At 47.0% G+C, this 14,649-nt stretch overlaps 1 protein-coding gene across 2 annotated transcripts; it reads right to left on the reverse strand.

The window, feature by feature from the left end:
• Positions 1 to 1,205: 1,205 nt before the first annotated feature.
• On the reverse strand, positions 1,206 to 14,223 carry LOC133360064 (DNA polymerase epsilon subunit 3-like). 2 transcript variants are annotated; one of them, XM_061578650.1, is made up of 6 exons: positions 14,062 to 14,223; positions 13,234 to 13,316; positions 12,889 to 12,963; positions 10,498 to 10,583; positions 9,140 to 9,258; positions 1,206 to 1,430 (listed from the first exon to the last, which is right to left on the reverse strand). In XM_061578650.1, the coding sequence occupies exons 3-6, from the start codon at positions 12,952 to 12,954 to the stop codon at positions 1,249 to 1,251; spliced, it is 453 nt and encodes a 150-aa protein (XP_061434634.1). In that variant the 5' UTR covers positions 12,955 to 12,963; positions 13,234 to 13,316; positions 14,062 to 14,223; the 3' UTR covers positions 1,206 to 1,248. The 2 variants fall into 2 exon arrangements, with proteins under 2 accessions (XP_061434634.1, XP_061434633.1); XM_061578649.1 differs by lacking the exon at positions 13,234 to 13,316 and having other exon boundaries at positions 1,214 to 1,430.
• Positions 14,224 to 14,649: the final 426 nt, after the last annotated feature.

Consider the following 14,649-nt stretch of genomic DNA (forward strand, 5'->3'; position numbering starts at 1 on the left):
AAAGGAGTTGACATCCACCCAGCTTAAAATACGCTGCCAAGCTTGGTGTTCATTAGGACGCCGTCTTTCCAACAGCAGTTTTTTCACCCGAGGACGGCTGCTTGCGTTGTGGCCGAAACGTGATAATTTTATTGTTTTATTTGTATTTGATTATTTCCCTTCTACGTGACTTTACCGAAAGAACCAAGAATATGAATCCCTGCAGTCGCGAAAGCTTTAAATCGACATCTGAATAATCCATGGGTCTTCGTGTAACCATCTGTTTATCATGTCCAAGCCAATCGTTCATCCACTGCTGGATTTTGGCATCCCCACATTGCCACCACTTCTCAATGACAAGCATGGAGGGGGGTGGGTGAGTGCAGGGCATGGATTGCTGAACGCAGATCGCAGCGAAAAGTGCACAATGATGCCGTCATCAAACAGAGGGGCTGATGCGCAGTGGCCGAGACGAACCAAAGGAGGGAACCCCCAAGTGGACATCTTTGTTTTTTTCGGTAAAGTCACGTAGGTGATAAATAAAATGAAAACTAAATTAAATCGCGACGTTTCGGGTGCAACACAAGTATCCGTCACCAGGCGGGAAAGCGTGGCCTGCTGCTGATGCCCAAAACGTGATTTAATTTAGTTCAGTTATTTTATTTTTTACCCACGTGACTTTACCGAAAAAAACCAAAGAGCATGAATCCTTGTAGTCCCGAGAAAGCTTCAAATCTCGAACCCAAGAGGGACATCCACAAGAAATCATTCCATACGCACTGCCAAATAAGGTGGCATTAAGGGGGTTCAACTCTTAAATTTCGATTTAAAGCTTTCGTGACTGCAGGGATTCATCTTCTTGGTTCTTTCGGTAAAGTCACGTAGAAGGGAAATAATAAAATAATAAAAATAAAACCTTAAAATACTATTCTCACGACGTTTTGGCCACAACGCAAGCACCCGTCCTCAGGTGAAGAACAGGTCTGTCGGAAAGACAGCGTCTGAATGAACACCACCAAGCTTTATTTTTCGATTTAAAGCTTTCGTGACTGCAGGGATTCATCTTCTTGGTTCCTTCGGTAAAGTCACGTAGAATGGAAACAATAAAACAATCAAAACAAAACGAAGAGGGTTCAACTCTTGTTAAAAAAAGCACATTTATTACCGAAAACAAAACGACTTCCATTTTAAGTTAAATCCACGAGTGGGTGAACACGATTCCCTCTCACCCCACCCACCCCCCTCCAACATTCGGGGGGGGGGGTCTGCTCAGTCTCCCTCATCCACTGCGGCCTCATCAGCTGCTCCCTCATCAGCAGCTCCCTCGTCCCCGACAGAGTCATCGGCGGGTCCCGTGTCCCCCTCGTCGCCGGCTTCTCTCCGCGGCGTCTCCTTGTCCTTCCTGCGCTGCTCCGAGGCCTCCTTGCGCCCCTTGAGGTCGCGTCTGTACGCTGCCCGTTGTGACGGAGAGAGCGACAGAGCAGAAGGACGGGGTGAAGGCCCGCGGCGAGAACAAAAACGAGAGTCGGGGGACGCAAGTTCACGTAGGTGAAAAATAAAACAACTAAATTAAATCGCGACGTCTTCTTGGTTCTTTCGGTAAAGTCACGTAGAAGGGAAATAATAAAAATAAAACATACAATTCTCACGACGTTTTGGCCAACAACGCAAGCAGCCGTCCTCGGGTGAAGAACAGGTCTGTCGGAAATACAGCGTCTGAAAGAACAGGTCTGTCGGAAAGACAGCGTCTGAATTCTGAAAGAACAGGTCTGTCGGAAAGACAGCGTCTGAATTCTGAAAGAACAGGTCTGTTGGAAAGACAGCGTCTGAATTCTGAAAGAACAGGTCTGTCGGAAAGACAGCGTCTGAATTCTGAAAGAACAGGTCTGTTGGAAAGACAGCGTCTGAATTCTGAAGAACAGGGTCTGTTGGAAAGACAGCGTCTGAATTCTGAAAGAACAGGTCTGTCGGAAAGACAGCGTCTGAATTCTGAAAGAACAGGTCTGTCGGAAAGACAGCGTCTGAATTCTGAAAGAACAGGTCTGTTGGAAAGACAGCGTCTGAATTCTGAAAGAACAGGTCTGTTGGAAAGACAGCGTCTGAATTCTGAAAGAACAGGTCTGTCGGAAAGACAGCGTCTGAATTCTGAAAGAACAGGTCTGTCGGAAAGACACCGTCTGAATTCTGAAAGAACAGGTCTGTTGGAAAGACAGCGTCTGAATTCTGAAAGAACAGGTCTGTTGGAAAGACAGCGTCTGAATTCTGAAAGAACAGGTCTGTTGGAAAGACAGCGTCTGAATTCTGAAAGAACAGGTCTGTTGGAAAGACAGCGTCTGAATTCTGAAAGAACAGGTCTGTTGGAAAGACAGCGTCTGAATTCTGAAAGAACAGGTCTGTTGGAAAGACAGCGTCTGAATTCTGAAAGAACAGGTCTGTTGGAAAGACAGCGTCTGAATTCTGAAAGAACAGGTCTGTTGGAAAGACAGCGTCTGAATTCTGAAAGAACAGGTCTGTCGGAAAGACAGCGTCTGAATTCTGAAGAACAGGTCTGTCGGAAAGACAGCGTCTGAATTCTGAAAGAACAGGTCTGTCGGAAAGACAGCGTCTGAATTCTGAAAGAACAGGTCTGTCGGAAAGACACCGTCTGAATTCTGAAAGAACAGGTCTGTTGGAAAGACAGCGTCTGAATTCTGAAAGAACAGGTCTGTTGGAAAGACAGCGTCTGAATTCTGAAAGAACAGGTCTGTTGGAAAGACAGCGTCTGAATTCTGAAAGAACAGGTCTGTTGGAAAGACAGCGTCTGAATTCTGAAAGAACAGGTCTGTTGGAAAGACAGCGTCTGAATTCTGAAAGAACAGGTCTGTTGGAAAGACAGCGTCTGAATTCTGAAGAAGAAACAGGTCTTGGAAAGACAGCGTCTGAATTCTGAAAGAACAGGTCTGTCGGAAAGACAGCGTCTGAATTCTGAAAGAACAGGTCTGTCGGAAAGACATCGTCTGAATTCTGAAAGAACAGGTCTGTCGGAAAGACAGCGTCTGAATTCTGAAGAACAGGTCTGTTGGAAAGACAGCGTCTGAATTCTGAAAGAACAGGTCTGTTGGAAAGACAGCGTCTGAATTCTGAAAGAACAGGTCTGTTGGAAAGACAGCGTCTGAATTCTGAAAGAACAGGTCTGTTGGAAAGACAGTGTCTGAATTCTGAAAGAACAGGTCTGTTGGAAAGACAGCGTCTGAATTCTGAAAGAACAGGTCTGTTGGAAAGACAGCGTCTGAATTCTGAAAGAACAGGTCTGTCGGAAAGACAGCGTCTGAATTCTGAAAGAACAGGTCTGTCGGAAAGACACCGTCTGAATTCTGAAAGAACAGGTCTGTTGGAAAGACAGCGTCTGAATTCTGAAAGAACAGGTCTGTTGGAAAGACAGCGTCTGAATTTTGAAAGAACAGGTCTGTTGGAAAGACAGCGTCTGAATTCTGAAAGAACAGGTCTGTTGGAAAGACAGCGTCTGAATTCTGAAAGAACAGGTCTGTTGGAAAGACAGCGTCTGAATTCTGAAAGAACAGGTCTGTCGGAAAGACAGCGTCTGAATTCTGAAAGAACAGGTCTGTCGGAAAGACAGCGTCTGAATTCTGAAAGAACAGGTCTGTCGGAAAGACAGCGTCTGAATTCTGAAAGAACAGGTCTGTTGGAAAGACAGCGTCTGAATTCTGAAAGAACAGGTCTGTCGGAAAGACAGCGTCTGAATTCTGAAAGAACAGGTCTGTCGGAAAGACACCGTCTGAATTCTGAAAGAACAGGTCTGTTGGAAAGACAGCGTCTGAATTCTGAAAGAACAGGTCTGTCGGAAAGACAGCGTCTGAATTCTGAAAGAACAGGTCTGTCGGAAAGACAGCGTCTGAATTCTGAAAGAACAGGTCTGTCGGAAAGACATCGTCTGAATTCTGAAAGAACAGGTCTGTTGGAAGACAGCGTCTGAATTCTGAAAGAACAGGTCTGTTGGAAAGACAGCGTCTGAATTCTGAAAGAACAGGTCTGTTGGAAAGACAGCGTCTGAATTCTGAAAGAACAGGTCTGTTGGAAAGACAGCGTCTGAATTCTGAAAGAACAGGTCTGTTGGAAAGACAGCGTCTGAATTCTGAAAGAACAGGTCTGTTGGAAAGACAGCGTCTGAATTCTGAAAGAACAGGTCTGTCGGAAAGACATCGTCTGAATTCTGAAAGAACAGGTCTGTCGGAAAGACATCGTCTGAATTCTGAAAGAACAGGTCTGTTGGAAAGACAGCGTCTGAATTCTGAAAGAACAGGTCTGTTGGAAAGACAGCGTCTGAATTCTGAAAGAACAGGTCTGTTGGAAAGACAGCGTCTGAATTCTGAAAGAACAGGTCTGTTGGAAAGACAGCGTCTGAATTCTGAAAGAACAGGTCTGTTGGAAAGACAGCGTCTGAATTCTGAAAGAACAGGTCTGTTGGAAAGACAGCGTCTGAATTCTGAAAGAACAGGTCTGTTGGAAAGACAGCGTCTGAATTCTGAAAGAACAGGTCTGTCGGAAAGACAGCGTCTGAATTCTGAAAGAACAGGTCTGTTGGAAAGACAGCGTCTGAATTCTGAAAGAACAGGTCTGTTGGAAAGACAGCGTCTGAATTCTGAAAGAACAGGTCTGTTGGAAAGACAGCGTCTGAATTCTGAAAGAACAGGTCTGTTGGAAAGACAGCGTCTGAATTCTGAAAGAACAGGTCTGTTGGAAAGACAGCGTCTGAATTCTGAAAGAACAGGTCTGTTGGAAAGACAGCGTCTGAATTCTGAAAGAACAGGTCTGTTAGAAAGACAGCGTCTGAATTCTGAAAGAACAGGTCTGTCGAAAGACAGCGTCTGAATTCTGAAAGAACAGGTCTGTTGGAAAGACAGCGTCTGAATTCTGAAAGAACAGGTCTGTTGGAAAGACAGCGTCTGAATTCTGAAAGAACAGGTCTGTTGGAAAGACAGCGTCTGAATTCTGAAAGAACAGGTCTGTTGGAAAGACAGCGTCTGAATTCTGAAAGAACAGGTCTGTTGGAAAGACAGCGTCTGAATTCTGAAAGAACAGGTCTGTCGGAAAGACAGCGTCTGAATTCTGAAAGAACAGGTCTGTCGGAAAGACAGCGTCTGAATTCTGAAAGAACAGGTCTGTCGGAAAGACATCGTCTGAATTCTGAAAGAACAGGTCTGTCGGAAAGACATCGTCTGAATTCTGAAAGAACAGGTCTGTTGGAAAGACAGCGTCTGAATTCTGAAAGAACAGGTCTGTTGGAAAGACAGCGTCTGAATTCTGAAAGAACAGGTCTGTTGGAAAGACAGCGTCTGAATTCTGAAAGAACAGGTCTGTTGGAAAGACAGCGTCTGAATTCTGAAAGAACAGGTCTGTTGGAAAGACAGCGTCTGAATTCTGAAAGAACAGGTCTGTTGGAAAGACAGCGTCTGAATTCTGAAAGAACAGGTCTGTTGGAAAGACAGCGTCTGAATTCTGAAAGAACAGGTCTGTTGGAAAGACAGCGTCTGAATTCTGAAAGAACAGGTCTGTTGGAAAGACAGCGTCTGAATTCTGAAAGAACAGGTCTGTTGGAAAGACAGCGTCTGAATTCTGAAAGAACAGGTCTGTTGGAAAGACAGCGTCTGAATTCTGAAAGAACAGGTCTGTTGGAAAGACAGCGTCTGAATTCTGAAAGAACAGGTCTGTTGGAAAGACAGCGTCTGAATTCTGAAAGAACAGGTCTGTCGGAAAGACAGCGTCTGAATTCTGAAAGAACAGGTCTGTTGGAAAGACAGCGTCTGAATTCTGAAAGAACAGGTCTGTCGGAAAGACAGCGTCTGAATTCTGAAAGAACAGGTCTGTTGGAAAGACAGCGTCTGAATTCTGAAAGAACAGGTCTGTTGGAAAGACAGCGTCTGAATTCTGAAAGAACAGGTCTGTTGGAAAGACAGCGTCTGAATTCTGAAAGAACAGGTCTGTCGGAAAGACAGCGTCTGAATTCTGAAAGAACAGGTCTGTCGGAAAGACATCGTCTGAATTCTGAAAGAACAGGTCTGTCGGAAAGACAGCGTCTGAATTCTGAAAGAACAGGTCTGTCGGAAAGACATCGTCTGAATTCTGAAAGAACAGGTCTGTCGGAAAGACAGCGTCTGAATTCTGAAAGAACAGGTCTGTTGGAAAGACAGCGTCTGAATTCTGAAAGAACAGGTCTGTTGGAAAGACAGCGTCTGAATTCTGAAAGAACAGGTCTGTCGGAAAGACATCGTCTGAATTCTGAAAGAACAGGTCTGTCGGAAAGACATCGTCTGAATTCTGAAAGAACAGGTCTGTCGGAAAGACAGCGTCTGAATTCTGAAAGAACAGGTCTGTCGGAAAGACATCGTCTGAATTCTGAAAGAACAGGTCTGTCGGAAAGACATCGTCTGAATTCTGAAAGAACAGGTCTGTTGGAAAGACAGCGTCTGAATTCTGAAAGAACAGGTCTGTTGGAAAGACAGCGTCTGAATTCTGAAAGAACAGGTCTGTTGGAAAGACAGCGTCTGAATTCTGAAAGAACAGGTCTGTCGGAAAGACATCGTCTGAATTCTGAAAGAACAGGTCTGTTGGAAAGACAGCGTCTGAATTCTGAAAGAACAGGTCTGTCGGAAAGACAGCGTCTGAATTCTGAAAGAACAGGTCTGTTGGAAAGACAGCGTCTGAATTCTGAAAGAACAGGTCTGTTGGAAAGACAGCGTCTGAATTCTGAAAGAACAGGTCTGTCGGAAAGACAGCGTCTGAATTCTGAAAGAACAGGTCTGTTGGAAAGACAGCGTCTGAATTCTGAAAGAACAGGTCTGTTGGAAAGACAGCGTCTGAATTCTGAAAGAACAGGTCTGTGGAAAAGACATCGTCTGAATTCTGAAAGAACAGGTCTGTCGGAAAGACAGCGTCTGAATTCTGAAAAACAGGTCTGTTGGAAAGACAGCGTCTGAATTCTGAAAGAACAGGTCTGTTGGAAAGACAGCGTCTGAATTCTGAAAGAACAGGTCTGTTGGAAAGACAGCGTCTGAATTCTGAAAGAACAGGTCTGTTGGAAAGACAGCGTCTGAATTCTGAAAGAACAGGTCTGTTGGAAAGACAGCGTCTGAATTCTGAAAGAACAGGTCTGTTGGAAAGACAGCGTCTGAATTCTGAAAGAACAGGTCTGTTGGAAAGACAGCGTCTGAATTCTGAAAGAACAGGTCTGTTGGAAAGACAGCGTCTGAATTCTGAAAGAACAGGTCTGTTGGAAAGACATCGTCTGAATTCTGAAAGAACAGGTCTGTCGGAAAGACAGCGTCTGAATTCTGAAAGAACAGGTCTGTTGGAAAGACAGCGTCTGAATTCTGAAGAACAGGTCTGTTGGAAAGACAGCGTCTGAATTCTGAAAGAACAGGTCTGTTGGAAAGACAGCGTCTGAATTCTGAAAGAACAGGTCTGTTGGAAAGACAGCGTCTGAATTCTGAAAGAACAGGTCTGTTGGAAAGACAGCGTCTGAATTCTGAAAGAACAGGTCTGTTGGAAAGACAGCGTCTGAATTCTGAAAGAACAGGTCTGTTGGAAAGACAGCGTCTGAATTCTGAAAGAACAGGTCTGTTGGAAAGACAGCGTCTGAATTCTGAAAGAACAGGTCTGTTGGAAAGACAGCGTCTGAATTCTGAAAGAACAGGTCTGTTGGAAAGACAGCGTCTGAATTCTGAAAGAACAGGTCTGTCGGAAAGACAGCGTCTGAATTCTGAAAGAACAGGTCTGTTGGAAAGACAGCGTCTGAATTCTGAAAGAACAGGTCTGTCGGAAAGACAGCGTCTGAATTCTGAAAGAACAGGTCTGTTGGAAAGACAGCGTCTGAATTCCGAAAGAACAGGTCTGTCGGAAAGACAGCGTCTGAATTCTGAAAGAACAGGTCTGTTGGAAAGACAGCGTCTGAATTCTGAAAGAACAGGTCTGTTGGAAAGACAGCGTCTGAATTCTGAAAGAACAGGTCTGTCGGAAAGACAGCGTCTGAATTCTGAAAGAACAGGTCTGTTGGAAAGACAGCGTCTGAATTCTGAAAGAACAGGTCTGTTGGAAAGACAGCGTCTGAATTCTGAAAGAACAGGTCTGTCGGAAAGACAGCGTCTGAATTCTGAAAGAACAGGTCTGTTGGAAAGACAGCGTCTGAATTCTGAAAGAACAGGTCTGTTGGAAAGACAGCGTCTGAATTCTGAAAGAACAGGTCTGTCGGAAAGACAGCGTCTGAATTCCGAAAGAACAGGTCTGTCGGAAAGACAGCGTCTGAATTTTGAATTCAGACCGCTGTCTTTCCGACTGCAGCCACGAAAGCTTTAAATCGAAATTTAAATCACGACGTTTCGGGCACAACACAAGCATCCGTCATCAGGTGGGAAAGTGTGGCCTTCCGCTAAGCCCACGGGGTCCCTGCTTTTTGTGTTTAGTTTGCCGTTCTTACCCCCGCACGCTCCGATTAGCGCGGTTAAAACGAAAAACTAAACTTTGTTTTAGCAGGCAAGACCCATCGATCTTCGCAGCTCTTTCAGAAGTGACTTGGCCACAAATGATCGCTCAACCACGCGGCTTATCGTTTGGAAATGTACACGAGCCAAACAAAAACTCTCCTAGCCACCGTGATGATGATGAGAGACGCAAACTCCAAATATACAGCAGCAGGCGTCCGGGTCGGGATGGAACCTACGACCTCCTATACACCAGGCGAGGTAGTTAACATCTCCTAGCCACCGTGATGATGATGAGAGAGAGACACGCAAACTCCAAATATACAGCGGCAGGCGTCAGGGTCGGGATGGAACCCACGACCTCCTGTACACCAGGCGAGGTAGTTAACATCTAGCCACCGTGATGATGAGAGACACAAACTCCAAATATATAGCAGCAGCAGGCGTCAGGGTCGCGATCGAACCCACGACCTCCTGTTAACATCTCACCACTGCGGTTGGCTACGTACGGCGCGAAAGTTCGACACACAGAGACACGCGTACGTAAACAGGTTACACTTCACAAGACTTCAAAAGCATTCCACAATTACAAATTTAAAAAACCGATCGCTGTTACGTTAAAAATCAATTGCGTTGTAAAACCAATCGTGTGAAATCGCGTCGCGTGCCATCGCTCCGATCCTCACCGTCCAGGCTCTCACGGAGCGGCCCGAGGAGCTGTTGAAACTCCATCTCCTCCACGGCGGAGAGAACATCGTTGCCGCTCAGCGTTTTCCGCTTACTCTTCACAGCAAAGTTGTTGGCACTGTTGCCGAGAGTGAGAGAGAGAGTGAGAGGTCGGAGGGGAGATACGATATTAATCTTGAATTTCGATTTAAAGCTTTCGTGACTGCAGGGATTCATCTTCTTGGTTCTTTCGGTAAAGTCGCGTAGAAGAGAAATAATAAAAAATAATTTTATAAATAATAAAAATAATTTTTTAAAATAATAAAAAGAATTAACTTTTTTTTCTTTTATTATTTCCCTTCTACGTGACTTTACCGAAAGAACCAAGAAGATGAATATTAATCTTGATTCGAAGCTTTCGTGACTGCAGGAATCCATACTCTTTGGTAAAGTCACGTAGGTAGGAATAAAATAAAACAAATCACGACGATTCGATCGCAACACAAGTGAGCGAGCGGTTTGAGAGCAAATGGCGAGCGAGCGGTTTGAGAGCGAGTGGCGTGCAAGGTGGTGAGCGAGCAGTTTGTGAGTGGTGAGCGAGCGGTTTGAGAGGGAGTGGGGAGCAAGTGGGGAGTGAGGGGTTTGTGAGTGAGTGGCGAGCGAGCGGTTTGAGAGCAAATGGCGTGCAAGGTGGTGAGCGAGCGGTTTGTTTGTGAGTGGCGAGCAAGTGGTGAGCGAGTGCTGAGTGAGTGGTTTGTGAGTGGTGAGCGAGCGGTTCGAGAATGAATGGTGAGCGAGTGGCGAACGATTTGAGAGCAAGTGGTGAGCGAGCGGTTTGTGAGCGAGCGGTTTGTGAGTTGTGAGCGAGTGGCGAGCGAGCAGTTTGTGAGCGAGCGGTTTGTGAGCGAGTGTCGAGCGAGCGGTTTGTGAGTTGTGAGCGGTTTGTGAGCGAGCGGTTTGTGAGCGAGTGTCGAGCGAGCTGGTTTGTGAGTTGTGAGCGAGTGGCGAGCGAGCGGTTTGTGAGTGAGCGGTTTGTGAGCGAGTGTCGAGCGAGCGGTTTGTGAGTTGTGAGCGAGTGGCGAGCGAGCGGTTTGTGAGCGAGCGGTTTGTGAGCGAGCGGTTTGTGAGCGAGTGTCGAGCGAGCTGGTTTGTGAGTTGTGAGCGAGCGAGCGGTTTGTGAGCGAGCGGTTTGTGAGCGAGTGTCGAGCGAGCGGTTTGTGAGTTGTGAGCGAGTGGCGAGCGAGCGGTTTGTGAGCGAGCGGTTTGTGAGCGAGCGGTTTGTGAGGGCGCGGTTTGCGAGCGGTTTGTGAGCGAGCGGTTTGCGAGCGAGCGGTTTGTGAGCGAGCGGCGAGCGAGTGAGTGCTGAGCGGCGGTGCACCAGGACGTGGCGTAGAGCACGAAGACGCTGGCGGCGCGGGAGATGGCGCTGCGCGCCTCCTTGGACACGTTCACGCCCTCGGGCAGCTGTGCACACCCAGGGCCCAATAACAACAACAGCAGCAGTAGCTGGCACTCGTCACTACGTGGTGGTGACATCACCAAGTAGTTATATACAATGACTCCTCGACTTATGGACACTCGACTTACGAACTTTCAGAGACACGAACAAAGCTGTCCGTATGTCCAGTAGCTCGATCTGACCCAGAGTCGTAAGTTAAATCGCCGTGCAATGGATGGCGGTGGTGGCATCTACATCTGCAGAACGTGAAGAACCAGTGGCATCTACATCTGCAGAACGTGAAGAACCAGTGGCATCTACATCTGCAGAACGTGAAGAACCAGTGGCATCTACATCTACAGAAAGTGAAGGACCAGTGGCATCTACATCTGCAGAACGTGAAGAACCAGTGACATCTACATCTGCAGAACGTGAAGAACCAGTGGCATCTACATCTGCAGAACGTGAAGAACCAGTGGCATCTACATCTACAGAAAGTGAAGGACCAGTTGCATCTACATCTGCAGAACGTGAAGAACCAGTGGCATCTACATCTACAGAACGTTAAGAACCAGTGGCATCTACATCTGCAGAACGTGAAGAACCAGTGGCATCTACATCTGCAGAACGTTAAGAACCAGTGGCATCTACATCTGCAGAACGTTAAGAACCAGTGGCATCTACATCTACAGGACGTGAAGAACCAGTGGCATCTACATCTGCAGAACGTGAAGAACCAGTGACATCTACATCTGCAGGACGTGAAGAACCAGTGGCATCTACATCTACAGAAAGTGAAGGACCAGTGGCATCTACATCTGCAGAACGTGAACCAGTGGTATCTACATTTGCAGAACGTGAAGAACCAGTGGCATCTACATCTGCAGAACGTGAAGAACCAAACGTGAAGAACCATTGGCATCCACATCTGCAGAACATGAAGAACCAGTGGCATCTACATCTGCAGAACGTGAAGAACCAGTGGCATCTACATCTGCAGAACGTGAAGAACCAGTGGCATCTACATCTGCAGAACGTGAATAACCAGTGGCATCTACATCTGCAGAACGTGAATAACCAGTGGCATCTACATCTGCAGAACGTGAAGAACCACTGGCATCTACATCTGCAGAACGTGAAGAACCAGTGGCATCTACATCTGCAGAACGAATAGCCAGTGGCATCTACATCTGCAGAACGTGAAGAACCAGTGGTATCTACATCTGCAGAACGTGAAGAACCAGTGGCATCTACATCTGCAGGACATGAAGAACCAGTGGCATCTACATCTGCAGAACGTGAAGAACCAGTGGCATCTACATCTGCAGAACGTGAACAACCAGTGGTATCTACATCTGCAGAACATGAAGAACCAGTGGCATCTACATCTGCAGAACGTGAAGAATCAGTGGCATCTACATCTGCAGGACGTGAAGAACAAGTGGCATCCACATCTGCAGAACGTGAAGAACCAGTGGCATCTACATCTGCAGAACATGAAGAACCAGTGGCATCTACATCTGCAGAACGTGAAGAACCAGTGGCATCTACATCTGCAGAACATGAAGAACCAGTGGCATCTACATCTGCAGAACGTGAAGAACCAGTGGCATCTACATCTGCAGAACATGAAGAACCAGTGGCATCTACATCTGCAGAACGTGAAGAACCAGTGGCATCTACATCTGCAGAACGTGAAGAACCAGTGGCATCTACATCTGCAGAACGTGAAGAACCAGTGGCATCTACATCTGCAGAACATGAAGAACCAGTGGCATCTGCACAGAACGTGAAGAAATAGTTACATGATAATTGTTTTTTTACCCTTTTATCTGGCAACAAAACTGACACCTTTTTTACGAGGAGTCATGTTTGCATAGACCACAATACCTGCAGTCATAATGCAAACAAAAAACATAACTCTGATAATGTATGCACTGTCCTTGAAGTTGATTGGTCCACACCCGAGACAGCTTTCCTTAGAGCCTAGTCTCACATGGGTTGGACCATGGGTTGGTACGGGTACCCGTACCCGTACCGGGCCGGGTACGGTTACCCGTTCCCTACCCGTACCCTACTCGAAATGAGTGACAAACGGTTACTCACCAGTGACTCACGGTCTACCCGTACCCGGCCGCACCAGGGACGCAAACGGGTACCCCGTACCCGGCCTGGTACGGGTAGCCGGGTATCGGGTAGGGTACGGGTATCGGGTACCCGGTTGCGACCTCTGGTGCACCTGAAAGCGCCGTGCGATGCGACGGCGACATCGCGACCCAGGGTTCAAACGCCGCCAATAAAACAGGCCCAAGTGGACGGCGTGTTTCTCACCGCGTCCTTGATGATCCGTGTGATGACCGCATTTGGCAAGTTCAGGTCCTCAGGTCTCTCTGCCATGCTGGGATCCTGCGAGCGTACACACAGCGACAAAAGACCCCCCCCGTGTAGCGTTAACAGGCTGCCGGGGCAATTTAAGGGCTTGCATCTTGAATCCTTGCCTCACTTGATGCAGCAAATCTGGCTGTGACGGTCCCACCTGATGACGGAGACTTGCGTTGCCTCCGAAACGTCGTGATTTTATTGTTCTATTTTTATTAATTTTAATTTCATTTTTTACCTACGTGACTTTACCGAAAGAACTAAGAGTATGAGGCAAGTGTTGTTGGCGAGCAGCACCTGCGAAGGTCAGCACGGTACACGAGGGGGTGGTTGACCGACGTCACGCCCGGCCGCCTTTGTCTCCCCGGTGGTGATGTGTACTACACACCGCACCAGGTACTCATTTTAGGCTGAGTCGACACAGATACACACACAGACAGGTATACACACACACAGGTATACACACACACAGGTATACACACACACAGGTACACACACACACAGGTACACACACACACAGGTACACAAACACACAGGTACACACACACAGGTACACACACACAGGTACACACACACAGGTACACACACACACACGCAGGTACACACACACACACAGGTACACACACACGCAGGTACACACACACAGGTACACACACACACACAGGTACACACACACGTGTACACACACAGCTATATACAAACACACAGGTACACGCACATGCAAAGATCCCCCGTATAGCCTTGACAAGAATGTTGGGGAAAGTGCTGTTAGCGAGCACCTATGAAGGCCGGGACGGTACACTAGGGAGTGGGTGGCCAACACCACGCCCGGCCGCCTTTGTCTCCCCAGTGGCGATGTTTACTACACACCGCACCGGGTACTCAGGCGAGGTAGTTAACATCTCCTAGCCACCGTGATGAGAGAGAGAGACACGCAAACTCCAAATATACAGCAGCAGTAGGCGTCAGAGTAGCGATCGAACCCACGACCTCCTGTACACCAGGCGAGGTAGTTAACATCTCCTAGCCACCGTGATGATGATGAGAGAGAGACACACACAAACTCCAAATATACAGCAGCAGGCGTCAGAGTTGCGAGCAAACCCATCGCTGCAGCGCTCTCACCGCGAATGGCGACAGCGATGTCCGTTTCAGTCGTGGGAATAGTTACGAGGTTAGTGGGGTGGGGGGTAAGAAAGTTAAATGGATTTAAACGAAAACTAAAATTCACTCCGCATCGATTCACGTCACTGAACGCGCGGGAAAACCACACGTGGGTGACCCCTGACCCCCCCCTCTACTTCCGGTTTACAAAAGTTATAGATTTCGTAAAATAATAATGTTTTGCGTTTTGCGAGGCTTTGTTCGATGTTTTTAATGGAGATTAGGTCACCAAGAATCGGTCAACAAATATTAAAATAAAAAATGTTTTAATGATTGATTCGTTTCTATTGTTAGCGCCTAAGCAAGCGTTCGACGTATACGCACTACGGTTTACAATCTGGAAACGAACAAGAAATAGAATTCATGCATCGCATTGGCATGCGAGCGCCTCGCGTGATTGGTTAAAGTAAAGTCACGTGGGATTGATTCTACATCTTCCAGAAGTGGTAGATATCAACGTAACTTATACCATCTTCCGGAAGATATCTACGTCTTCTGGAAGATTGCTACTTCGGAATAATTTGTATTATTTACCGGAAAAATCTGCTT

This window comes from Lethenteron reissneri, chromosome 67 (assembly GCF_015708825.2).
Source record: "Lethenteron reissneri isolate LAM-NWPU_2019-01 chromosome 67, ASM1570882v1, whole genome shotgun sequence".
In the NCBI taxonomy this organism is placed as follows: Eukaryota; Metazoa; Chordata; class Hyperoartia; order Petromyzontiformes; family Petromyzontidae; genus Lethenteron; species Lethenteron reissneri.

Coding starts and splice junctions, on each gene's coding strand:
- LOC133360064 (XM_061578650.1), bottom strand. CDS start 12,954: ATGGCAGAGAGACCTGAGGACCTGAACTTGCCAAATGCGGTCATCACA. Junction 9,259..10,497: donor GTGCTCTACGCCACGTCCTG/GTGCACCGCCGC, acceptor TCTCGGCAACAG/TGCCAACAACTTTGCTGTGA. Junction 1,431..9,139: donor GCTCCGTGAGAGCCTGGACG/GTGAGGATCGGA, acceptor CACAACGGGCAG/CGTACAGACGCGACCTCAAG.